At 56.5% G+C, this 22,112-nt stretch overlaps 8 protein-coding genes across 8 annotated transcripts; 3 read left to right on the top strand and 5 right to left on the bottom strand.

Annotated features, from left to right (window-relative positions):
* Window positions 1-961: 961 nt before the first annotated feature.
* On the bottom strand, window positions 962-2,928 carry EV422DRAFT_56864 (uncharacterized protein). Its single transcript, XM_053072670.1, has 3 exons — window positions 2,394-2,928; window positions 2,072-2,308; window positions 962-1,894 (listed from the first exon to the last, which is right to left on the bottom strand). The coding sequence occupies exons 1-3, from the start codon at window positions 2,508-2,510 to the stop codon at window positions 1,073-1,075; spliced, it is 1,176 nt and encodes a 391-aa protein (XP_052925819.1). The 5' UTR covers window positions 2,511-2,928; the 3' UTR covers window positions 962-1,072.
* Window positions 2,929-4,152: 1,224 nt separating this feature from the next.
* EV422DRAFT_620060 (2OG-Fe dioxygenase-domain-containing protein) lies at window positions 4,153-5,787 on the top strand (the record flags this gene model as incomplete). Its single annotated transcript, XM_053074090.1, has 4 exons — window positions 4,153-4,633; window positions 4,746-5,168; window positions 5,254-5,551; window positions 5,729-5,787. 3 exons carry the CDS (start codon window positions 4,153-4,155, stop codon window positions 5,346-5,348), a joined length of 999 nt encoding a protein of 332 aa, XP_052925818.1. The 3' UTR covers window positions 5,349-5,551; window positions 5,729-5,787.
* Window positions 5,485-6,357, bottom strand: EV422DRAFT_56823 (uncharacterized protein). The gene is made up of 2 exons (XM_053072626.1): window positions 5,729-6,357; window positions 5,485-5,551 (listed from the first exon to the last, which is right to left on the bottom strand). The coding sequence occupies exon 1, from the start codon at window positions 6,165-6,167 to the stop codon at window positions 5,802-5,804; it is 366 nt and encodes a 121-aa protein (XP_052925817.1). The 5' UTR covers window positions 6,168-6,357; the 3' UTR covers window positions 5,485-5,551; window positions 5,729-5,801.
* On the bottom strand, window positions 6,358-11,419 carry EV422DRAFT_56809 (P-loop containing nucleoside triphosphate hydrolase protein). The gene is made up of 3 exons (XM_053072610.1): window positions 11,180-11,419; window positions 8,588-11,105; window positions 6,358-8,508 (listed from the first exon to the last, which is right to left on the bottom strand). The coding sequence occupies exons 1-3, from the start codon at window positions 11,207-11,209 to the stop codon at window positions 6,548-6,550; spliced, it is 4,509 nt and encodes a 1,502-aa protein (XP_052925816.1). The 5' UTR covers window positions 11,210-11,419; the 3' UTR covers window positions 6,358-6,547.
* A 1,036-nt stretch (window positions 11,420-12,455) lies between these two features.
* EV422DRAFT_56805 (uncharacterized protein) lies at window positions 12,456-17,252 on the top strand. Its single transcript, XM_053072607.1, has 2 exons — window positions 12,456-12,904; window positions 13,057-17,252. The coding sequence occupies exons 1-2, from the start codon at window positions 12,664-12,666 to the stop codon at window positions 17,058-17,060; spliced, it is 4,245 nt and encodes a 1,414-aa protein (XP_052925815.1). The 5' UTR covers window positions 12,456-12,663; the 3' UTR covers window positions 17,061-17,252.
* Window positions 17,253-17,564: 312 nt separating this feature from the next.
* On the bottom strand, window positions 17,565-19,712 carry EV422DRAFT_56770 (uncharacterized protein). The gene is made up of 6 exons (XM_053072570.1): window positions 19,517-19,712; window positions 19,209-19,431; window positions 19,015-19,102; window positions 18,785-18,896; window positions 18,485-18,690; window positions 17,565-18,305 (listed from the first exon to the last, which is right to left on the bottom strand). The coding sequence occupies exons 1-6, from the start codon at window positions 19,568-19,570 to the stop codon at window positions 17,777-17,779; spliced, it is 1,212 nt and encodes a 403-aa protein (XP_052925814.1). The 5' UTR covers window positions 19,571-19,712; the 3' UTR covers window positions 17,565-17,776.
* Window positions 19,465-20,597, bottom strand: EV422DRAFT_56795 (uncharacterized protein). The gene has a single exon (XM_053072594.1). The coding sequence runs from the start codon at window positions 20,470-20,472 to the stop codon at window positions 19,855-19,857; it is 618 nt and encodes a 205-aa protein (XP_052925813.1). The 5' UTR covers window positions 20,473-20,597; the 3' UTR covers window positions 19,465-19,854.
* On the top strand, window positions 20,598-22,086 carry EV422DRAFT_56796 (phytanoyl-CoA dioxygenase). The gene is made up of 3 exons (XM_053072597.1): window positions 20,598-21,034; window positions 21,125-21,482; window positions 21,565-22,086. The coding sequence occupies exons 1-3, from the start codon at window positions 20,723-20,725 to the stop codon at window positions 21,879-21,881; spliced, it is 987 nt and encodes a 328-aa protein (XP_052925812.1). The 5' UTR covers window positions 20,598-20,722; the 3' UTR covers window positions 21,882-22,086.
* Window positions 22,087-22,112: the final 26 nt, after the last annotated feature.

The following is a 22,112-nucleotide window of genomic DNA, read 5'->3' as shown; positions in this document are numbered from 1 at the left end:
AGTCACATATTTTGTTCGGTACCGACTTAGGGTAAGGCTCATTAGGGGTTTAGCGGGATAAGGAATTTCCGAGTCAAAATTAACTGTACCTTTGCGCATCTCAAAAATTCAAATCGAATTTCTGTTTGTGATCGGCGGCCGGAAAATCGTTGAGAAACACCGGCGCCGGCGCGAGACAGTCGAAACTGTCAAATGAATCCCTGATCGATCGGAACATTCCAAACCGCGCTGTGAGATCCCGGCGGTTGGAAGTTTGAACAACCCACAGAACACTTGACTCTTGATGATGGCGAAACTGTGGAGTGGTGCAGAGACTTGTCTTCAGTACCTGACACCACCGCCATCTTCTGTTGGTCCGAAAACTCCTACCATGTCCATTTTTCTGCCTCATCGACAAGTTTCTGCAAGACGCCGAGTATGCAGATCTTGAAATGGACCTGGAGGAACGTGCGCTGGGCCGTATCAAGACTTCGGTCCTGACGTTCCTGAACGACACACACTTCGTTCGACCGCTTCCCACTCCATCTCATCTTATTTTGCGAAGTACCACAACCGAAACTGAAATAACACAAGCGGCGCCACACTCACAATCGATCGGTGGGCTCTGCAGCAATCTTATCATAGAGGTTGACCGAGGTCGGACAAGCCACTTTCGAGCGCTGAAGAAAATAAAGCCTGTATTTCTCTGTGGTGGTTGCTTGGGATCCTCTCGATCGTCCTCCTCTTATTCCGATGGGCAATGGCGAAAAAATTGGGGCGAAGGAGCAAAAACTCTTATAAGCCCAACGGCCCACCAGACGAGGGAAGGTTCCGGACGCTTCCCAATACGGAGAATCAAGGGGCGTACACATTGGAAACCGTTATCAGGCACGAAGGTGTCTTTCACAGAGACCTCCAGACGACCTTGGCCTACACTTAGACTTCGTACGTCCGTCGGGAGAAAGAGATGCTACCTGACCGGGATGGGCAGAGGACTGAACAGAGCTGGAAAAAGGATTCTGCCGCGAGCATACGCAGGGAAAGGGATATGTACGTGTTTATTTACAAGAGAGCGTGCAAAAACACACTCTCCTTAAGGCATCTTCCCCCCGGCGCTCCGTACGCGCAAAGCCAACTCCGCCCACTGGATGCTCCGAAACCGTCCATGCCGATGCTCTCTCGACAGATCCCTGCCATCCACGAGCATATTCTCCATCTGCGCCGTCTTACACCCATCATCCCCACCATCATCATCCTCATCCTGATCTGCATCGGCATCGCACCATGGAAACCCTCTCAACACCTCCGGACTGGCGCTGACGACGCAACACGCCACGGGATGCTGCGCATCCAGCTCGTCCAGGCTGAAACTGTAGTTCCCATCCGCCACGGCCTGCCGCTGCGGTTCCACCCCCGTTGTGTCCAGCGCTACCCGGATCCCCTTGCACCCGCATTGGCCACCGCTGCATCCTTGTGTTCGTGGGCTCGAGAGTGCGTGTCCCTGTCCGTGTGCGGCGTGATGATGATGACCACCACCGCAGCCGTCCGAGTCGAACCGCACCTCCACGCGCCCGAGATCGAGCGGCAGACCCACCCCGACGGCCTTGACGTAGCTCTCCTTAAGCGCCCACAGTTGCGCGAACCGCCGCAATGCGTATATCTGCTCCTCCTTGCCCTCGCCATAGCCCCCTTGCGGCGGCGTCCGTGAGCCGGGCGCACCACCACCGTAAACGTACTCCCACTCCCGGTTCGTGAACAGTTCGCCAAACACCCGAAGGTGCTCGTCGGCGGACAACGATGAGGCCTCGACCGACGCCACGTCTACCCCGAGTTGCTTGGCGAACCCGGCCGCCACCACCACCCAGTCGCCGTGGTGGGAGATGTTGAAGTGGAGGAATGGGATTCGTGGGGAGGACTATATAAGGGGCGAGGGGGGGGGGGGGGGAGGGGGGGTGTTGGTTAGTTTGGGTGTTGCGGGGATGGATGGATGGTTAATCATTGTCGCTCGCTGTCGCTCGCCCCCAAGAAAACCTGGGGCGAGCAATGATGCCTCGCTTGCGCTCGCCAGTCCTCTCTTTGCCCGGATACATACCAAAAACGGCTTTCCATGCTCATCCCTCTCGATTCGGATCGCATACCAGATGCGATCGAGCGGTGCGGGCACAGGGAACGCATCCTGCGCGGCTAACAGCGCCACGATGGCCGCTCGCGCCAGCAACTGCCCAACCAACGCCCGCATGCCGTCCCGCGCGAATCGGTAGCTATTGATCCGGGTCTGTTCGGACGGTGGGAGGAGCGCGTGCGCGAGCGAGGCGAGGCTTTGTGCGGGCTACGTAGTGTGTGTGTGAGAGGAAGATGGTGGTTTAACCATACGGATCGGGCGGTGTAAGGAGGAATCGTAGGTTTCAACTTACCGCGCCCGTCTCCTCCTCCTCCCAAGACGGAAGATAGAACGACCATCTCAGCACACCGTCGAACCCACTTCCACCGCTGACGCTCTGGCCCTCTGCTCGCCCGCTCGTCGGTCGCATCAGAATCTCTACAGTGATTTCCCGCTAAGGCGAGGCAACCAAATTTAATATCTGTTTTCGTGTCGTGGAAGATTTGTTACTTTTCCTCTTTCTCGGCGATGGTGTGGATGAAGATGTGGCCGATAACCTCTCTTAGTGCGGCTTCCGAGGTCAGGATTTAGAGTTTGCCGTACGGTACGGAGGGCAGGCGGCCGGAAGTTTTAGAGGAGGGTTGCAGACCTACCCGCCGCTGGCCTTTAACTGACTGGTCGACAAACGCTCCCCGCTATGCGACAAAAAACCCTCCCGTTCCCCACACGCACGCGGCGGAGGCAATCCGCCAGATACGTCAGCGGACCGGGCATCTGAGAGAAAACTCTGCGGTTTGGGGCGGGATTCTCGCCGTGCCCGATGCATGCGGGTTTGTTTTTTTTCTTTTTGGAAAAAGAGGCTTGGACTGGCATGTGGGGGCATTTTTGCGGCGCTTTTGTGCGATGCGCTCGTTTCCTCCTTGTCTGTCGCCCTAATGCACCATTGATTCCCCCACTATGGTTGATGAGTCCTTGGCAGGAATAACATTGGGCAGAAGTGGTCCGAACTCTGCGTCAGGGACGACTCCTGTCGAAGATGAAAGTGACGGGAGGGAGGGTGCTGTCAGGAGTGGCGTGGGTGTGGCGCAACCTCCGAGTTCGGGGGGCAACGCGTCTGAGCGGTGACTTTCGTAATGGGAAGGCTCTATTAGCGGAGTCTGCGTGTAATAAGGCGGCTGCGCTTCTTGTTGCAAAGCGGAGACTTTCTGGAGCCGATTCTTCATAATTCTGCCACCCGCCAGCCGCCGAAAGCCCTGTTTCGTTCAGAGTGAAGCCTTCCCCGCCCGGCACCTGCCCGGCACCTTGTTCTGCCGGGCGGCGGAGATTTTCTGACACCATGATTTACCTCATATACCATGAAATATCTATCATACCAGCGACTGCATCGCCGCCGTCAAAGGCCGCAGAGCGCGGAGACCTCTCACAAAACCATGATTTCGTCCGCCGCGCCACAGTTCACTTGAGGAGGGTATCTACTATGTACGGGATGGTCCCTTGGCTCATCGGACAGATTCGGACATCTTCCCTTGAGATGCCCGACGCGGAACCTATCGCCTCCATCTGAGTGAAGCGCTCCCCACATCCACAAACACGCGCAGGATCCAGCGACATGAGAAGTTGCCGCGTTCTCAAGAGAATATTTTGTGAAAAACAATGGGTTCGATGGAATTGACCGTCCCGAGAGGGGAGGCGGCCGTCAAAACGGAACATCTTTATGGGTGTAACGCACGACCTAGGGTGCCCCTTCGTATCCGTGACGAAGAAACCGACCGACCGACCGCACCGACACTGTTTCCGATACCCGTCCTTTCTCAAACAGAGGCGCGCAGCCGGCCGGCACACGATTCACCAAATGCCTGTTATATATAAAGCCACAGCTTGCCATTTGTGTCCCTTCATGCCGTGTTCCCCTCACTCTTAGCTAGATCCGTCGCCCTCCAAGACATCCCTACTCCCGATCCCAAATCTTAGGCATCTCCCTTTCCATCCCATTCATCACCCATCGCCCATCGCTCTACATCTCTCTCCCCCGACTGCACACCACCTGTGGACTCCCGCATCCCATCGCCGTCATGAGCCCCATCCTGCACACCGAAGTCGCCGCTCCAACGGACGTCTCGACGCTCAAAGCCAAGCTCGCCGCCACAACGCCCGCCGCGGCACCCACATTAGCGTCGCCGACCGCACCCATCACGCCCACCACGACCACCAGCAGCAGCAGCAGCGACGACGACGACGCCGCCTTCACGCTCCCGATCGCTACGCACGACCGCATCCTCCGCGATCTGCGGACGCTCAAGGAAGGCCACTCGCACATCCGCTTCAACTCCCGCGACTGGGTCGGCATGACCGACGCCGAGATCGACGCCGAGCTGCGCACCCTCGAGCACGAAATGGACCTCCTCCCTAAAGATCGCTGGGTGCCCGGGAACTGGTCCAGGTTCAGGTCCTACTCCCGTGCCGTCGTCCTCCCGTGGGAGAAACCGATGCGCGTGAGGTACCTGCCCCCTTACCTGGATGAGAATGGAGATGAGCAAGTGCCGTATAACCAGGGTGAGTGGGGAGGTGGTGGAAGGTGATCGTGCGAGTGAGTGATGTGATAGGTTTTGGTGGTATTGACGACAATGTGTATTCCCCCCTTTGCACGTGTATAATCAATCCCCAGGAATGTTCAACGCCGACTGCAACAACGTCCGCCGCTGGTACAAGCCGGTCACCGAACCCGTCCGCAACCTCAGGCTCCTCAACCGCATGATCCTCTCGGACGTGGCGCTCTGTGACTGGAACGAGGACGAGCTCCGTCACCCGATCCTGGTCGGGATCCACTTTGTCAAGACCGCGCCCACACCCGACTGGCCCGTCGGCATCAACACGCCCAACGCACTGCACCAGGACGGGCACAAGTTCTCCGTCGTCCACATGGTTCGCAGGCGGAACGCCAAAGGGGGAGAAAACATCGTCGCCGCACCCCAGTACCAGGACTGTCACCCGTCCACCATCCCGCAGGAGGATGTCATTGCGACGTTCACGCTGGAGGAGCCCCTGGATAGCTTTGCCGTGTATGACGACAAGTGCACCCACTATGCGGGTATGTGTTCCTTTGAGGCGGGAAGTGTTGTGATGTTGTATTTCACTGATGATACTCGCTCGCCCTTTGGGCCGTCCCTCTCCAGGCGCCGTGCTGCAAGACGACCCGTCGCAGTCGACGGAGCGCAGCGTCTTCATCCTGGACATTGAGCCCATGGTCGCCGCTGTCTGCCCCATCTAACTTAAGCAAGACAAGACCCCGCACCCCCATACACTCCCCTTTAGTAAACTCAATCCATCCCTCATGCTAGCCTAGGTCCGTAGATATTATTTGCTTATTTGCTTCGTTGTTTGTTCTTTTTTGTTGTTTCTTTTCTCTCTGTAATAAGAAGTTGGGCGAGAGACTGGCGATAAACGAAGCGAGAGGCTGGAACTACAGTGAATCTAAAGCGGTTTGTTTAGCGGCCACGCGTTATCAGAGCCAAAAAGGTTAAGCAACGCGTTGAATTGGGGGGGCGTCCACGTCTACCACATTCGATCCAGGGAAGAACGGAAGGAAGCGTCCAAAGAGAGAACGAGCCGCAGGAAGGCCGCAGGAAAGGAGGGTATGGAAGAACCCACCTCTTCTCCTCCTCACACCGATTCCGAATGCAGATAAGAGACCGTCCGTTCTACCCGAGTTGGAAAAAACCGCTTAGTGTTTATTCATCGCGTTCGCCACTGGAATCTTTGCCCTGGCTGGTTTTGCGGGGGTCCTTTGGTGGGGGTGGGCGGAGACTGGGCAACCACCATATCCCTTTCTACGGCCCGCATGATGGATGCCATAAACTCCATACCGCCTTTGGGTTGGGACATCCGACTCGCAAAAGCGAAAAGGGTGAAGCCTGTCGCTGCGATTCGGGGAAGTGTTTGGGCCATATTCGAACAAAACTTCCACCTGCTGACCTGTCCCCCCCCCCCTCTGGACGCCAGCGCCGGCAAGGGTCGTGAAAAAAAGAAAGAAAAGAAAACAGAAACGAAAAGGTCCAAGTGGCTCGGGTATGGGACCGACCGACCCCATCGCTGTGTCTCCCCGAGCTTCCGGTCGTGAAACAGGTGAGGTGCAATCACCGAACCGCGGGTTGCGGTGGCGGCGGGTATGTGCTTGTGAGATGGTATGGGTTGGCCAGCCCACAGCCCACAGACAGGGTGCAAGTACGCATCGATGCACGAGTATTGCGAGAACAGTCAAAGTATAAAGACTCGTATTATAAAGATTACGCCCGCATTGGCAGGTCGGAAAGAACGAAATGCTATGTGAGTGAATAATATAAAGCGGGGAGCATTGGCATGCATGGGGAGAACGAATGTCATGAGTGAATAATATAAAGCTAAAGAATTGTACACTAAGGTTGACTAAGATGGGAAGAAGTGATGTCCTAGGCGATGATTGCTCACGTCCTAAGCATCGACGGTCCCGGCCTCATGGACCAACGCGTAGAACAAGGAGGCCGGGTTCGCCAACAAGGCAGCGGGGGAATCGGACTCCACGACGCGTCCAGCGTCCATGACGATGATGCGGTCGTATGACATGAGGGTGTTGACACGATGGGCGATGGTGATGACGGTGCGACCTGCAAACTGCGTGGCGATGGCCCTTTGCACGGCGGCGTCAGCATTATTGTCGACCGACGCGGTGGCTTCGTCTAGGACGATGACGCGGGAGTCGCGCAGGATGGCCCGCGCCACGCACAGCAGCTGCTTCTGCCCGACCGAGAAGTTGCTGCCGGATTCCGTCACCGCGGCGTCTAGGCCCGTGCCCGAGGCGGGGGCGTTGGAATTCTCGGCGGCGGCGTCGCTGAGGCCTTGCACGAACGGTTTCAAGCCGACCTTGTCTAGCGCGGCCCAGATGGCGTGGTCGGTCGAGTTGCCAAAGGGGTCGAGGTTCTCCCGCACCGTGCCCGTGAACAGGAACGCCTCCTGCGGGATGATGGACAGCCGTTGGCGGAGCGTCGCCAGCGGGACCGTGGCGATGTCGACGCCGTCGATGGTGATGGAGCCGCCCTCGAGCGCCGCCTCATCGCCGCGTTCCTCATCGAACTTGCTGGTGCTTGAAGGAGGGCAGATGTCGACCAATCGCATCAGGGCCAGAGCCAGGGACGACTTGCCCGCCCCCGTGCGCCCGACGATGCCGACCTTCTGGCCGGCCTCGATGGTGAAGGACAGGCGCTTAAGGACGAGGTCCAGGCCGGAGCGGTACCGCATGTTGACGTTCTTGAATTCGATGCGACCGTTCTGCGGCCAGCTTTGCGGGAGAACTCTTTGAGCATCGGCAGGAACGTCTTGTTCGATGGGAAGGTCCAGGTACTGCTTGAGACGCTCGGCGTCCACCAGTTGCGTCTGCAGGTACCCGAGCTTCGTCATCATGATGGCGACCTCCTGCATGATAGCCAAGATGGTCGACACGGCGAGAGCGACGACCGACGGAGACATCGACTCGACGGAGAGCACGGCAAAGATGGCGCTGGCAAAGACGACGAGGGTGGAGACGATGGTAATCCACAGGGAGAACCACCTATTGGCCCAGTAGAACATGATCAGGGCGGCCTGCTGGTTGTCCATGACGAACGCGTTCCTCTCGGCAGCAATCACGTCCAACCTGTAGGCCGTGACGCTGTCGAGCCCGTTGAGCGTCTCATCGACGTGCGACCAAATGAACGCGTCACAGTTGGACTTGATGCGAAGGTAGGCGACCGAGGCGGGGATGTACAGGTACATGAGAGCGTAGCACAGAATACCCGCGACGAGGATGACGATGAGGAAGGTTGGCATGCTGATGACGGTGGGAAGCAAGTTGACGACGACGTTGGCGAGAGCAAAGATCATGTCGTAGAAGGCATCTGGGAGCCCACAATCGACGGCGGCGAGGTTGTTGCTGAAGCGCGTCATGATACGACCGACGGGCGTCACCGAGTAGAACGTCCATGGCATCTTCAAGATCCGCGCGAGGAGATCCTCGTGGAGCACGCGACCAGCGCGGACGCCCATGAAGCAGAGGAACAATGCGCCGGCCCAGGGGTAGAGGATGACGTAGCCGACGACCCACGTGGCGTAGATGGAAAAGTAAAAGGCGAGACTGTGCGAGCTGGGGTTGTCGTTCCAGTAGAGCAGCCAGTATCGGGAGCCCAAGTTGACACCTTCTGAGACGACGAGACCAAGGAAAAAGGCGGCGAGGAGGGCGAACGAGCATGCGCGGAAGTACATCATGACGACGCCCCAGCTAACTTTGCCACTCTCGGTCTCTTCCTCTTCGATCATCTTCGCCTTCTCTCCGTCAATGCGATCGACGTTGGCGATGCTTTCCTGCTCGTCCTCTTCAGAACCAAGACCGGCGTTGGAGTCGCCCTTCGCTGCGCGGCGAGCTAGTCAAGAGCGAGAAGGATGTGTTAGAACATGGACCAGAAACGTTAGGAAGAACATTGAGCAATGAACGAGACTTACGATCCAAAGTTTCATTGTCGTTGTCGCTTTCCGAGACAGAATTCACTTCCATGGACGCTTCTGAAATCATGTTGTCGGCCAAAAGGTCCTCGTAAGAGCCGGACGCGATGATGGAACCGTCTTTCATGACCAAAGTCCGATCGGCACCATCGAGGAAGTGAACGGCGTGGGTGGCGAGGACGCGGGTCTTATTAGCCAGGATGCCCTTGGAGCCCAGGACGTTTTCAAAGATGTGTTTGGCGACATGACGGTCGACGGCGGAGAGGACATCATCGAAGAGGTAGATATCGGCGTCGTGGCCGTACAATGCACGAGCGAGACTCACACGCGCACGTTGGCCCCCGGAAAGATTGACTCCGCGCTCACCGATCTCGGTCTGGTCACCCGCGGTCATATGGTCCAGATCCCGGGCAAGGGCGCACGCTTCGACGACGCGACGGTAGTGCTCCGCTTCGTAGGGACGACCGATGAGGATGTTCTCACGGACGGTTCCCTGGAAGATCCAAGGCTTTTGAGACACGTACACCACCGATCCGTTGACGGCAATGTTGCCTACGATCTTCTCCATCTGGCCCAGCAGAGCGCACAGAAGGGACGATTTTCCGGATCCAACACTTCCAGCGAGACCGATAAACTCCCCAGGAGCAACGTCGACGCTGATATCGATCAGGTTAGCCACAGCGGTACCCTTGGCTTGGTCGTCCTTGCTTGATGCAGCTTCTCCTTCATCTTCGGCATCCTTCTCCGGCGCGCCCCAAGTGAAGCGACCGGCCTTGATATGAATCGACCCTGGTTTGCCGCTGTTTCTGTCGACGTAATCATCAATTTCTCCTTCGTTCAAAAACACGACGACGCGCTTGACGCAAGCCCACGAGACGGCGACGCCGGGCAGAGACATTGAGAGCTCTACGAGCGGACCCTTGAGCAAGTTGAACAACGCTAGCGACACGAAGATGTTGTTGACGTCGAGGGGCTTCTTTTCGACCGCAGTGGAGATGCCAAGAGCGGCGACGAACATGATGACGGGGGGCAAATTGCCGAGCAAAACACCGAAGATTTCACCGATACGGCGAATGTATAGGTGGTGCAACTCTGTTTTGCGAAAGGCTTGCAACTTCTGTGCGAAGAATGATTCCCATGCGTACATTTTGATGATCTTCATGCCGTTGACGATTTCGGTGGTCAGACTCAGGCGAGTGTCCATGACCTCAAACTGCAAATCACTCCACTTTTCGATAAAGTTCGCGTTCCAGACTTGCAATGGGCCAAGAAGGATGATGAAGCCAATGACCGAGAGGGTAGAGAGGCCGAGCTGAACCCAGATGAGGGCAATGCCAAAGACGACTTGAATGACCGCGGCCACAATTTCCGGGATGTTGGCTGCCAAAAAGCCGACTTCCATAGCATCATTGGAGAGCAGATTGGAAACGTTTCCGGTATTGTTCTCGACGCGCGAGCTTGGCGACAATCGAAGACTCTTGCGGAAGGCCAGACTGGCGGTGGAAATTTTCCATCTGTAGTACAGGAGCCAAGACAATTGACTGCCCCAGACGTTCATGATCGCTGCGACCAGACCTAGGAGGAGCATTCCAATCGCAATGAGGAATCCGGTGGAGCGAGGCTGTGGGGTCGTGACGGCACCAGCGGTAGGGTCGGTGTTGTGTGAAGATACGTAATTGATGAGGGTATCAAGCAAGAGGGGTTGAACAAGGATCAGAATCGAGGCGAGGACCTTGAGGCCTATCGCTCCGATGACCATGGGAAGCTGAGACTTGATCAAGGCCAGACAGAAGCTGACATTGGTCAGCTTCCCCTTGCCAGACGTTGCGGAAACCGAGAGGGCAGCCGTCAGCCTGTCATGACCTCGGATGGTCGATTCCTCATACGGAATTCTCCACACGTCGTCTTGAGCGAGCTTGTACTTGTGGCTGTCGCGGAGCTTGGACCAAATGAATCCGAAGGTCAAGTATGTGAGCAATCCTGCTCGATCCAGTGGGTTTGCGTCTTCGCCATCGGCGGTTTTTCTACTCAAAAGTTCCTCGAATAGCAACCAGAGTACCGAGGAAATCAACACGCCAAGGTTCCAGGTAAAGTGACTCGAGGAAGTGAGATCAGCGAGCGCCAGGGATCTCAATTTGGCGATGGTGGCGAAGGCAAGCCATATCCAGAAGCAGACAATGGAGACGCGGGCGGGGCGGGAACGAGAGAAATCGATCAACTGGGCAACCAGTACGATTGAGACGAGGATGGTAATGGCAAGAGCGGCCACGGTGGATGCTCCAGATGGGTTAATCAGTAGAACGACGGAACAAGCCAAGGCGGCAGCGGCGCTCAACGCCATCAGGGCCGTCCCAAGTCGTGATGGTCTGGTCTTGCCGGCGTCACTGTTGTTTGACTTTGCAGTGCGAAAGAGGCCGAAGACAACACATAGCGCCGCAAGCGCAAGTGGCGACAATGTAAGGATGTAGTCGTGGAAGCAGGCGCTGAAGTCAGCGGGCCTGAGTTCTGAAACCGGACCCTGAAAATGAACAAAAGTTAGTGAACCGCATTCTACCAGTTGACGCAGAGACCTAGGGAAGAGGCAGAACTCACCAGTTTCTCTGGGTCGCTGCACCACTCCATGTTCTTGCAAAGTTGCCGGAGGCCGTCCGAATATACCGTTGTGGTGGATGGATGACAGACCTGATTTGCCAAAGGACGGTAAACGTGCGTGGGGTGGGGATGGCGGTGGGAAAAACACTTTTATATACGGCCGGCATGCGCTCGATCGCCAATCTCTGCCAGCGAACCTATGTCAGTAGGTGCAGAGCAGCCGTGCTGCAAACGCAAGTGCAGCGGTGTCCTATGCGGACGGAGAGTTGTTTTTTCGCTCATTGGCGCGGCGGTATTTCGGCAACGAGAGTTTATGGAAACTACGGCACCTATCGACACCGATATAGGAGACTCGAAAATTGAAAATCTGTCGAAAATAAACACTCCTCTAGTATTATACTCCTGCCAGCGGCATGATATTTCTGTCCAAGTGATAGTCGCCGAGCGGAGCTCATTGAGCTGCGTAGGAGACGTAAGACGGTGTAGCAGTGATGGGAGGCCTGCGCACGATTGCAAGCTCTATATCATATCTAATAGTAAGTCCTACAGTAATAAGGGTTGATCTTGCGGCCTTGTTCGCTATTATTCTCTCCAAGTCTCCGCGAGGCTCCGCGTATCCAATGCCCATTGTGGCAGCGTGAACGTCGTACTATATATATAGTAGATCGTTGCTAGTACGTAGGTGTAGATCTACCACGCATTGCTGCGGTACTACACCGCGCGACAACCATCGAAGGTGGGCGTTGTATCATACGTAGAAGGATTTGAGGATCGCCCCTCAAAATGATCATGCAGCATGCATGGTTCATGAATCATGAATCGCGCGGCGGAGAGGCCTCGGGGACTTTAAGTTATTGCTGTCGACGCGTTGGGGTAATAATGAACTGGCACGTCGTACCACCAGAGCCTGGGAAAAGGTGGAGTCTTCTTTTTTTACTTCGCCCTGGCGTGGCTTGTGCGTGGCGAGTCTTGCGAACCTCCGCCAGAATGCCCCCAAGCCGCCGCTTTCAGGCTCTCGTCGTACATACATTACAGGCACATAAGGATGGCAGGCGCGACCGCAGCGGACCGCTCGCTGCCAGCTGCTATAAGAAATTGGGAGGAGGGGCGACGCGTTGCGCGCTCGTGGAAAAGGAAAAGAAGAAACGCCCTTCGCGACTCGCGAATCCTTGTCATGCATGAATCATGATTGACGGCGGCTCGTTTTTAATATGAGCAAAATATTATTAGACCCTTAGCAAAAAAAGGTAAGGGTCTTCTGAATACTCCCCAATGTCCCCATGAAGTGGTGGGTAGTATTCCTAGTGACAATTGCCAGGAAAGAATCGCGTGCAATCCTTGCGCGTAGATGCTCAGCACTACTATTATAGCGACCACGCCCACGTACAGTACAGTACAGTACAGTATTCTCCTCCTCATCTCCCTCGGCGCAACCTTAGAATCGTCCTGGTTTAACGTTGCTAGTAGCGTGAGGTGCTGACGAGATGGTAGGCATCACCGCATCTCCTTTCCTCGTGGGAAAGACCATGTCGTATTTCCCATTCCCCTATTCCCAGGAGGATGCTGTAGACTCGTCTTTCTCCTCCACCGCGTCTTCATTATCCACGTCCTCCGACCTTTCCGTGGATAACAATCCCGGCGCCGGCGCAGGGAGCGTCAAGAAGGACGAGACCCCATTGCGAGATGCCTGTCAGCCTTGTCGCGCGCGGAAGATCAGATGTAGCGGTAAGTCTCACAAAGTCCTGGTCTTACGGCTCTGGCAACCTCCTCCGAGGTTGGGAAAGACAAAAAGGAGAACAGACGGACCGCGAGACTCACAAAGGTGCGAGTCCAAATCACGTTCACTTACTAATTGATGGCATCGTTCCCTCGTTTAGGTCAAGAAGATGGCTGCGACCGATGTAAATCACTCCAGAAGACATGCATCTACCTCCCACGACAAAAGCTCGGACGACCGTCCACCAAATCACAAAAGTTTCGCGCATCAGCAAGGCATCTACATGGCCGTTCCACGAGAGACGGGAGCAGCCGCGGCAGCGCGTCCAAAAAGGGATCCGCAAAGATGCTGACTGCTGCCTTGGAGAATTCCACCAGAAACAAGGAGAGCGGGAGCCAAAACGTCGAAAATTCTCCCATGATTTCTCGTCAGACCACTTCCACACCGGACATGACATTGCAGCGGTCGGCCGTCAACATGCACGACATGGCCACGTCGGATATGATCGCACATATGTTCGACCTGCCAAATTCGCCTCCCTCTCCACCCTCCAGCCTGCCGTCCAATGATACTTGCGATTCGACGGTCTCGGTATCCCCAGCGGAAGACAGCTTAAGGCCGTCCCGTTCTACCGGCCACGGACATCTGCTCAATTGCGGATTCTCCTCGGTCTCCACCAGCACATGCTCTGCGAGTGAGGACGAGATGGGCGGAAGAGTTCCTGGAACATCCTCCGCTTTATCCATTCAATCGCCGTCGTTGTCCTCGATGGCATCATCAGAACGTATGAGGCAGTTCCCCTGCCCGCCGCGGCGGCCAATAAACCATCACGTTTGCTTCCTGTCTCTGTCGTCAAAGCTTCTCAAGAACGTTCTGGGCAATAGCAATGTGCTCTCGATGCCATCGAACATACCCGTATTATCACTGTCGTCAGCATCATCAAGACATCAGACTCAGCAAGAGATGAAAGAGCAGCCGCAGAGGCTTCTGTCTCAGCACCAGCATATGAGCCGACTAGAGACTTTCCAGCTGATCGAGCTGTTTTTTCTCTTTCATCCTCTCTCCTACCTGGTCAACAAGACTCTCTTGCTCAGAGCGCAATCTTTCTTGCAGCAAGATGTTTCGAATACCGCCTTTCGCAGCAGCGGAACCTCCCATTCGGCGCCTTTTCTCGCCTCGTTCACCGCCTTCTCGCGCGAACCGCTCGTGCTTGTCGTCCTCGCATCCGCATCTTGTCTGCGCCAGTCGATGGGCAGTTGTAATGACCACGACGGCGATGACGACGACGATGGGGTATCGTCATCGGCGAGCGGTTCGCATTGCAGGCAGGAGTGCGACGATCTCTTTTCTATGGCGCTGGACGCCATCTACATGCGCGTCGATGGCTGCTTTGAGCTGGACACTCTCCAGACGCTGCTCATTGTGATCCTACAGCACCTCATGCTGTTGCAGGACGAGGCCGGCAGCGAACACCCGACGAATAGCCGCATGAAGGAGACGCTCACCCTCCTCCACCTAGCGTGGGCATCGGCACAAGCGTTGGTGCCTCGTCAGGAAGTAAACGCATCCCGGGCGCGGGCTCAACCCACTCAGAACGGTCACCGCGGGCACAACTTCCAACAACAGCATGGATCCGTCTCACGAGATCAGGCATCAGCGGGAGGAAAGGCCGGGTCCCGCCAAGTAGCGTCCTTGGAGCTGATGACCACATTGGGCCGGGACTTTGAACCCGTCCAGCGAGGATCGGTATCGGAAGCCGAGGTGCAGGATGAGCTCATCAACTTTTGCTGGTGGACCTGTGCTGTCTTTTCACTCTATGCTCGTTTGATCTGTGGGCTGCCGACGTCGCCGCTGCTTTCGGCCCTTGACGACATGCCCCGAAACGCAGCCCTCCTCGCCCTACAGAACGGGTCTCTGTCCAGTCGCTACGATGCGCATCATCGCAATCGGATGCCAGCATCGGTGTACGCTTCCAGCCTAAACATGTTCGTTAGCATGTCCGAAATGTGTCTGCTCGCCGCACGCATTGTGGCACGGAGCGAACAGGATGTCATGTACCAAAGTGTGACGCTCCCCTCGAGACTCTCGCCCCCTGGATCCCGGCGCCGTCGATGCCTCGTTAGGACTGCCTGCGACGAGGAGATTCGCTTGTTCTTGATGGCGAACCCGGAGCCGCTCACCTTGGCTTTCGCGGACTCACAAACTGGCCGCATTCGTTTGCTGTTGTACCAAATCCTAGCGGTGCGGCTCGCCTCTGAAGATGGCAGCCAGCCTGGTTCGGACACATCGCCGCATCACACGGACGCTGCACTCAAGAGTCCCACAGCAAAGGCAATAACCCCCGACCGGTCCTCAAGTCATCATCAAGGTGAACCGAACGGGTCGTCATCCGCAATCGACCTGTCCAGGCTGGAAAGCGCCCTAAGACCCGTACAACCTTTGCTGAGCACCATAGCGAGCATGAGCGGTGGTCTCGGGGGCGCCGCCATCACCGTACCCGACGAAATTTGCCAGCGGGAGCTCTTCGACCTTTGCGCGGTCGGCATCGAGATGTGTGTCGACGTTTCGGAAATGCTCTCGGACAGTCTCAGTCTGTGGCTGACGGCCGCCACGCCGGTCAATGCTGGATCCTTCCCACCGCCCTCGGATTCTTCTTCGCCTTTCTCTAGCTCCTCGGCGTCTTCCCCAGCTGACCTCATGTCCGGTCATCCACAGCAGCCGATGGTCCTCGAAGAGTGGGACACGTGGAAACGCCTTCACGTCGCGTTACTTGATACCTTGCACAAGGCTTGCCGCCTCCTCAATCATCTCCTTCCCACCACCTCCACCTCTACCGTTCTGGTCGAGAAGGGACCCGTGATGCTTCACCATCGTTTGCAGGGCCTCCTCGCGAGGCGTCAGCATCAACACTATCAGCTGCGCACCGTGGTAGCGGATCAGGCCGCTGCCGCCGCCGCGCTTTGTCCGCCTACGGTTCAAGCCACCCCCACGACCGCTGCCGCCGCTGCCTCGGGGCTGTTGCCACCCCAATCTCTGCAGCACACGACGCAAGCGCCTTCTCAGCACCTGCAGGGATATCTCAACCGTTCCATGCCGCACTCCCAACTTTTGGAGCAGCAGCAACATCAGAAACAACAATTGCAACAATTGCAAAATAATGGAGCACAGCGACAACAGCATCCCCATCATTCACAACAACCACAAGTGCAATACCAGGAACAGCCACAGGCGCCGTCGTATCGTTCTGACCAAGTGCTGGTGCAACAGTCTCAATCCGATGCCATTCCCGGCGGCCTCCTCCCGCAGCACCATTCTTTTTTCCATCCGTTCTTGATGCAAGACCAAAACGCACATTACGCACAACTGACCGGGCCGCAACCACAATCCACGATCCCGCCGCCGCCCGCGTCATCACAAACCTTCATGCCACTTACCTCCCAGCATCAGCAATTCACATCCGCAAAATCGCAGCAGATGGACCCACACGTCCTTGGCATGCACACTACCACTGATCTTCCTTCGCACCATGCATCGGCGCGGCTGCCGCACCAGCAGCACCATGTGGCAGCACCCGCATTCGCATCAGCAGCAGCGCCTCACGGCTCCAACTCACAAGCGCTCACGACGCCGCCGCCACCGGCCTCATCCACATCAGCACCAGGAGCAACGTCAGCACCCGTTGCGATGGACGAGTTCCGCTGGGAGACGCTGTCGTCCCACGGCATCACGCGATTCACCCAGCTGCTTGACGGGTCCTCCATGTTCCTGCCGTCGGTCGTCGGAGCCGATGGAGGAGCCGCAGCAGCAGCAGCAGGGGGAGTCCCGACGTCCTCGACGGACGCCGCTGCAGCGTCATCGGCTGCCGCGCAGACGGACCCCGGCGTGCCCGCCACGACCGCAGAGCTGGCCGCCGCCGCGACAAGCATCCTCGCCAACGCGCCCCTCGTCGATGAGACGGGGATGAGGAGCCAGGGCAACGGGGGTGCACAGCAAACGCACCTTCATCAACATCATGCACACCATGCACACCCACAACAACAACAACAACAACAACAGCAACATCAAGAGCATCACCAACAGCCACCGCCACCACCCAACACCATGCCGATGGACCTTGCAAGCTTCCTCAAGGCCGCGGTAGATACCTGGGTTAGCCAGCATTAGTAGCTCCCACATCCCATAAGATTCGGTCTCGCCCTGAAAGTAGGATTGTTCATACCACTTTTTATTCCCCCGTCGCGTCCTTTGCCCCCTTTTCAGAACTAGAGTAACATAGAGGGGGGGGGGGGTTGAAAACCCGATAGCCCTTGTTTTTTTTTTCTAGAGTTAATTTATTAGGAAAGCTTTTTAATTGAGTACTGTTCGGGTTGATTGACACTGGCCTTCAATCATCGTTTGGACACTGGCCTTCACGGGGTTTGGACACTGGCCTTCAAACGTTCAAGTACAGTCTTTCATCATGCCATGCCTGCGGGAGTAACCCTGACTGGGTGGGATTATCTATGGATGGACCAGGCGAAATGACGCCCCTCCGTACCGACGTGGTGTTCTGTTTGAAGATATTCCTGTTCGGTGGATTTTAGGGAAATCTTTGTGGATCACCTCGAGAGGAAAGAGGGGAGGAAAGGTCGACACTCAACATTCTTTTGACTTCAGACCTTTTTTGAACAGAGCGATGTGTTGTGTATTATTGAGAAGAATATTAAAGAAAAGATGAAAACGGAGAGGAAATGAAAGTTCCAACTCGAAAAAGGAACACGGGAAAACCATTGAAATGGAGGCATACTATATCTGGCTATCTGTGGTGATGCAAGGAGATCAAAAGGGGAGGGAAAAAGAAAAGCAACTGGGCGCAGGGAGAGGCCAGACAGACCATCCCCTCAAATAAACTGCTTCTCCCTATTCCCATCCACGACCATCCTCACCCTACTCCTCCAATCATCCCTATTCACATACGCCGCACACAGGGCCCTCGACCCGGTGAACGCGGTGCGCCCATGCAACACTCTCCAATTGTCGACAATCGCCGCCCTGCCCCTGGGCATCTTGATCCTCACCTGCCACTCATCCTCCTTCAACAACCTCGTCCACAACTGCAAAGCGGCATAAAACACCGCCATCACATCTCCCTCCACGCCACGCAGGACCGACCGGTCCTCGTTGTTGTGCCGGACCTGCAGGAGCCGATCGGGGTGCGCCGGGTGCGCTTGCAGGATGGGCGATGCGCGCAGAGGGGAGATGTGCGTCGACGCGTCGCCTGCTGAGTGGTAACTGACGCCGACGCTGGTGAGAGCGTCGTAGGCCCAGCGGTGATGGTGCTTGAGATGCTCGGCGACGGCAAACCCGTCCACGAAGGTGGATTCGCCGCCGGTGCCGTTGTTGTGGTAGAGGATGTGCATGAGGAGGAGACTGCCGGGAACGACGGGGTGGGTCAGTGGGGTGCCATGTCTCACGCGATCGCGCTTGCGTTTGTCCCCGTCATTCACACATAAGCGCACGCACTCATCCTCGCCCCACCCACCCCAAGACAGACGAGGTGGGGTCGGGTGGTGGTGCGCTGGAATTCGGGGAGGGCAAGGGATACTCACCCTACGGAATCGGTGAAATAGCACGTATCGGCATGCGCGGGCAGATGGGCGCCCGAGAACGCGGCGTCGCCATGGGCCATATCGTTAGCGATGACATGGGTGAGTCCGTAATGGGTCTCACGCACGAACGCGATGCGGCGCACGAGCGCGTCCGTCGCTTCCGGCGTGGACGGGATCCCGTCAATGAAGCTGATGCCGTAGGTTTCCTGTCGGGGGGTGGGGAATAGCGCGGTCGGTGTGAGAGGATTGAGCGGGGGGGAGGAGACGCGGAAATGGAGAGGAGACCCCGCCGCTGCTTACGATGTTGAGAAGCCACGCCTTGAGCGCTTCGTCGTCGGCCATCACGGCTTCGTACTGCACGGTTGGCATCTCGCGTTCGAGATCGGATGCCCTCCAGAGACGTTGAGGTTTCCTGTGGGAATGGTGATGGAATGGCACAAAAAAGAGGGAAATGGGGAAAAAAATTCAATGGGGACTGTGCGCTTGCGATCTTGCTGGTGATTTCTATACGAGATATTTGGATGGCCTACAGATCAAAGTCTTCGCAGAGCGGCGGGTCGTACGTGTTATGACGCAGCCATTCGAAGCTGTACGGGCTTTCATGTCCATCATGAAGCCCTGTTTTGTGCCCAGATAAAACATAGATAAAGATCGAGGGCAGTCGACCCTTCAGTAAACAAATCCAGCGCTAATAATCAATCCATAGCACTCCCCCCACACTCACAAGTGACGATCAACTCCTTCCTATCCTCGGACACGCGCATACGGCCGGCAGTGACGTTGAGCGGCATCTGCGTGATATCCGCGAACCGCTGGTGGGTCTTTGGGTGCCAGCATTCCGCGCACTTGCAATGATCGCGCAGCCACACGCAGTGGAACGCCGACTCGCGCCGGTCATCGAACCGAACGGTGATCTTGGACGCTTTACGGAGCGTTGCCGACGGAAGCTGCGAGGAAACGTCCGCGTGTCCGGAGGAGATCCATATTTGAGAGAGTGACCCAAAGGTTGGATGGAGAAGGCTGTTGCCTTACCTGGTCCTCCGTTAAGGGAATGTAGGTCGCGCTGTTTATGAGCTCCGAAGGCATCTTGGAAGGAGGGGGTGGGGAAAGAGTACCAGAATGGTAGAACTATACGGTGACTTGCGTAAAAGGGCAGCAAGGAGGAGGGGTGGTGTTACTTATACATTTTCTTTCATTCGCGAGCGGTCTCTTGAACGGCTTCCTGGATCATCATCACCCCGCCCCTCCTCGCGAATGACCACACGCCGGCGGCGTAGCCCGTTCATTTCAACCCACCAGCGGCGTGATCATACATCTCTCGCTGCGGCCTCGATGGGAAGCGCAGCTATCGATCCCACCCCCGACTTCATTCAACATTGTGAACACGGAATCTCGCAGAAAGCCAGTCGCTCGGCGGGTTCGGTCGGGGGGTTCCAGCCGAAGCCTAGGGATCCCATCGGTGCCTGTAGAGCATCATGAACTGCGGCAAGATTCCGTGCTTGAATTATCTGATGGGCATGGCAATGGGGTGTTTTTTCTGGGTTGAGAGCGGAAATGGGAAATGTGAAAAAAAAGTCACCGCACGAAGGTGCCGTCAGTCGGGGTCGGGAATCGACAGTTGACGGCACTTTTTCGCTTTTGCAGAACGGCCGACATCCAACGCGCAACCCCCAACACGTCCCAACCCCAGCAGGCCCCACGAACTCATAGTCAAACAGAGCGGCGGCTATCCAGAGCCTTCGTGACCGCGAAAAAGTCTCCGCCCTCCCAACGCAAGTCCTCCCACGAATGAGGCTCGACAGCGGTGCGCCCGTTGCCTTGTTCCCATCCGGAGGTCCCCAAGGCTGTCTGTACTCCGTCGCATGCCAAGCCGCTTTTGTCCCCGTCAGAAGTGCAAAGCAGCTGTGACATAGAAATTTTGCATGGGAAAAATGAGCGGGAGAAGTCGTCATGATGTCGCCGAACCCCCAGAGCATTTCGTTTAACATATAACCGAGACATCACGAAGCAACAACACCCCCGCTTCCCCTCAATCCAACCCTCGATTTGTTTCATGTCCGTTTGCCTTCCCAGCTTTGTGGCCGCTCAACACATTTGGCCTCAACACCAACGTTCCAACAAAGCCTCGACTTCCATTTGTCAATCCCACAAGAAGGACCACCCAGCCCCACCCACCGCCCCCAACGCCTTCCAGCAGCAGCAGGTTCCCGTCCAGGAATCCCAACTCACATCGTCACAATGGTGGTCCCTACCAAAATCAAACAGCTACACGCGAAGCAGGTCGCACAGTACGAATCTGACGGCATCCTTCTTCTCCAGCACCATTTTTCCGCCGACGAGATCCATGTCTTGAGTCGAGCGGTTCAGGGAGAACTGGTCGGCAAATCGGCGGACGATGAGACGGCGGTCAGAGAGAGCGGAACACATGTCGTCCGGAGCGTCTATGCATCGCACGTCGCGGGACAGCCCGTCTTCAAGACCCTCGTGGCGTTGCCCAAGCTGGCTGCCATCGCGGCGGAGATCCTCAAGGATGATGTGTATGTCCACCAGGTGAGGGAGGGTTCTCGCGGGGGCGGAATGCCTGCCTGCCCTTGTGCTTGCAAAGTGAACTCGCTCACATGTGTCATCATCACGCCATAGTTCAAGATTAACATGAAGGCCGGCTACGAAGGTGGAGTATGGCCATGGCATCAGGATTCGGCGTATTGGTGCACAGAAGACCTCATGCCCACCGACAACGCCGTTAACTTCTTCATCTACCTGGACACCGTGGACGAGTTCAACGGCGCACCGATGTTCGTCCCCGGCAGCCGCGCCATCCCGTTGAAGACGACCTTGGTCGAGAGCAAACAGAGGGTCCCCGGCGGCGACGCTCAAGAGATCGAGGAAGATGTGTCTGGGTTCGTCGCGACGAACCTCAAATATGAGATATCGAAGGCCGATCTGTCCGTCGCGGTCGCCCAACATGGGTTGGTGTTGGGAAGGGGCAAACCCGGAGGTGAGCATGTGTGATGTGACAGCCGTCTCGTTCCCTACCCCACCTCACACACCTTCCAATTCCTTTTTCCCTTTTTCCCTAGACGTCTGGCTCATGCACCCATCCACGTACCACGCCTCGCCGGCCAACATGTCTCCCTTCGACCGGCGAGTCATCATCGTCAGTTACAACGCCGTCAGCAACGCCCCGCCAAGCCAAGGCTGCCGGCCATGGTACCTCAGCAGCACAGATTTCACGCCCGTGCGAGTGTCGACGGAGCGCACCGACATACTGCCCACGGACATTGAGCCCGTCGCGGACATTGAGGCGGACATGCAGAGCGGGACAGCCCTCCTGCCGCCACCCGTCGCGAATGGAACTGCATCAACGGGCTGCGCGCAGACGGAGGAAGAGCGTTGATGGGGGGTCGTATATAAAGCGATTCGGAGACAGTTATAGTTGCATTGCAGTTTGGTGTCTGTGTGTGTATGTGTTTTTTTTGTAGTATCTTCCCCGCCCCTCCCTCTCTCCATCATTTATTCTCCTGTGCAAGGAACAGCTTTTCCCATACTGGGGATGCTCTAGTACGTAGACATTATTCAATAGATTGCCGAGCGATATAGTGTGACTTGCAGCATACGTACGTAGTCT

Source organism: Fimicolochytrium jonesii (genome assembly GCF_025526975.1).
Source record: "Fimicolochytrium jonesii strain JEL569 chromosome Unknown EV422scaffold_11, whole genome shotgun sequence".
In the NCBI taxonomy this organism is placed as follows: domain Eukaryota; kingdom Fungi; phylum Chytridiomycota; class Chytridiomycetes; order Spizellomycetales; family Powellomycetaceae; genus Fimicolochytrium; species Fimicolochytrium jonesii.
This window is presented reverse-complemented; position numbering and strand designations above follow the sequence as displayed.

Bases quoted from the DNA above. Each gene is read 5' to 3' on its own strand.
- EV422DRAFT_56809 (XM_053072610.1), bottom strand. From the start codon at position 11,209: ATGGAGTGGTGCAGCGACCCAGAGAAACTG. The intron at 11,106-11,179 runs GTGAGTTCTGCC...GTTCATTTTCAG, and splicing joins GCAGCGACCCAGAGAAACTG to GGTCCGGTTTCAGAACTCAG. The intron at 8,509-8,587 runs GTAAGTCTCGTT...GCTCTTGACTAG, and splicing joins CGACAATGAAACTTTGGATC to CTCGCCGCGCAGCGAAGGGC.
- EV422DRAFT_56770 (XM_053072570.1), bottom strand. From the start codon at position 19,570: ATGCCTTCGGAGCTCATAAACAGCGCGACCTACATTCCCTTAACGGAG. The intron at 18,897-19,014 runs GTAGGCCATCCA...CCATTCCCACAG, and splicing joins CTCTGCGAAGACTTTGATCT to GAAACCTCAACGTCTCTGGA. The intron at 18,691-18,784 runs GTAAGCAGCGGC...ACCCCCCGACAG, and splicing joins AGGCGTGGCTTCTCAACATC to GAAACCTACGGCATCAGCTT.
- EV422DRAFT_56823 (XM_053072626.1), bottom strand. From the start codon at position 6,167: ATGGGGTCGGTCGGTCCCATACCCGAGCCACTTGGACCTTTTCGTTTC.
- EV422DRAFT_56795 (XM_053072594.1), bottom strand. From the start codon at position 20,472: ATGTTAAACGAAATGCTCTGGGGGTTCGGCGACATCATGACGACTTCT.
- EV422DRAFT_56796 (XM_053072597.1), top strand. From the start codon at position 20,723: ATGGTGGTCCCTACCAAAATCAAACAGCTACACGCGAAGCAGGTCGCA. The intron at 21,035-21,124 runs GTGAGGGAGGGT...ATCACGCCATAG, and splicing joins ATGATGTGTATGTCCACCAG to TTCAAGATTAACATGAAGGC. The intron at 21,483-21,564 runs GTGAGCATGTGT...CTTTTTCCCTAG, and splicing joins GGGAAGGGGCAAACCCGGAG to ACGTCTGGCTCATGCACCCA.
- EV422DRAFT_56805 (XM_053072607.1), top strand. From the start codon at position 12,664: ATGGTAGGCATCACCGCATCTCCTTTCCTCGTGGGAAAGACCATGTCG. The intron at 12,905-13,056 runs GTAAGTCTCACA...TCCCTCGTTTAG, and splicing joins GCGGAAGATCAGATGTAGCG to GTCAAGAAGATGGCTGCGAC.
- EV422DRAFT_56864 (XM_053072670.1), bottom strand. From the start codon at position 2,510: ATGCGACCGACGAGCGGGCGAGCAGAGGGCCAGAGCGTCAGCGGTGGA. The intron at 2,309-2,393 runs GTAAGTTGAAAC...CACACTACGTAG, and splicing joins AGGAGGAGGAGACGGGCGCG to CCCGCACAAAGCCTCGCCTC. The intron at 1,895-2,071 runs GTATGTATCCGG...CCCCTTATATAG, and splicing joins AGCATGGAAAGCCGTTTTTG to TCCTCCCCACGAATCCCATT.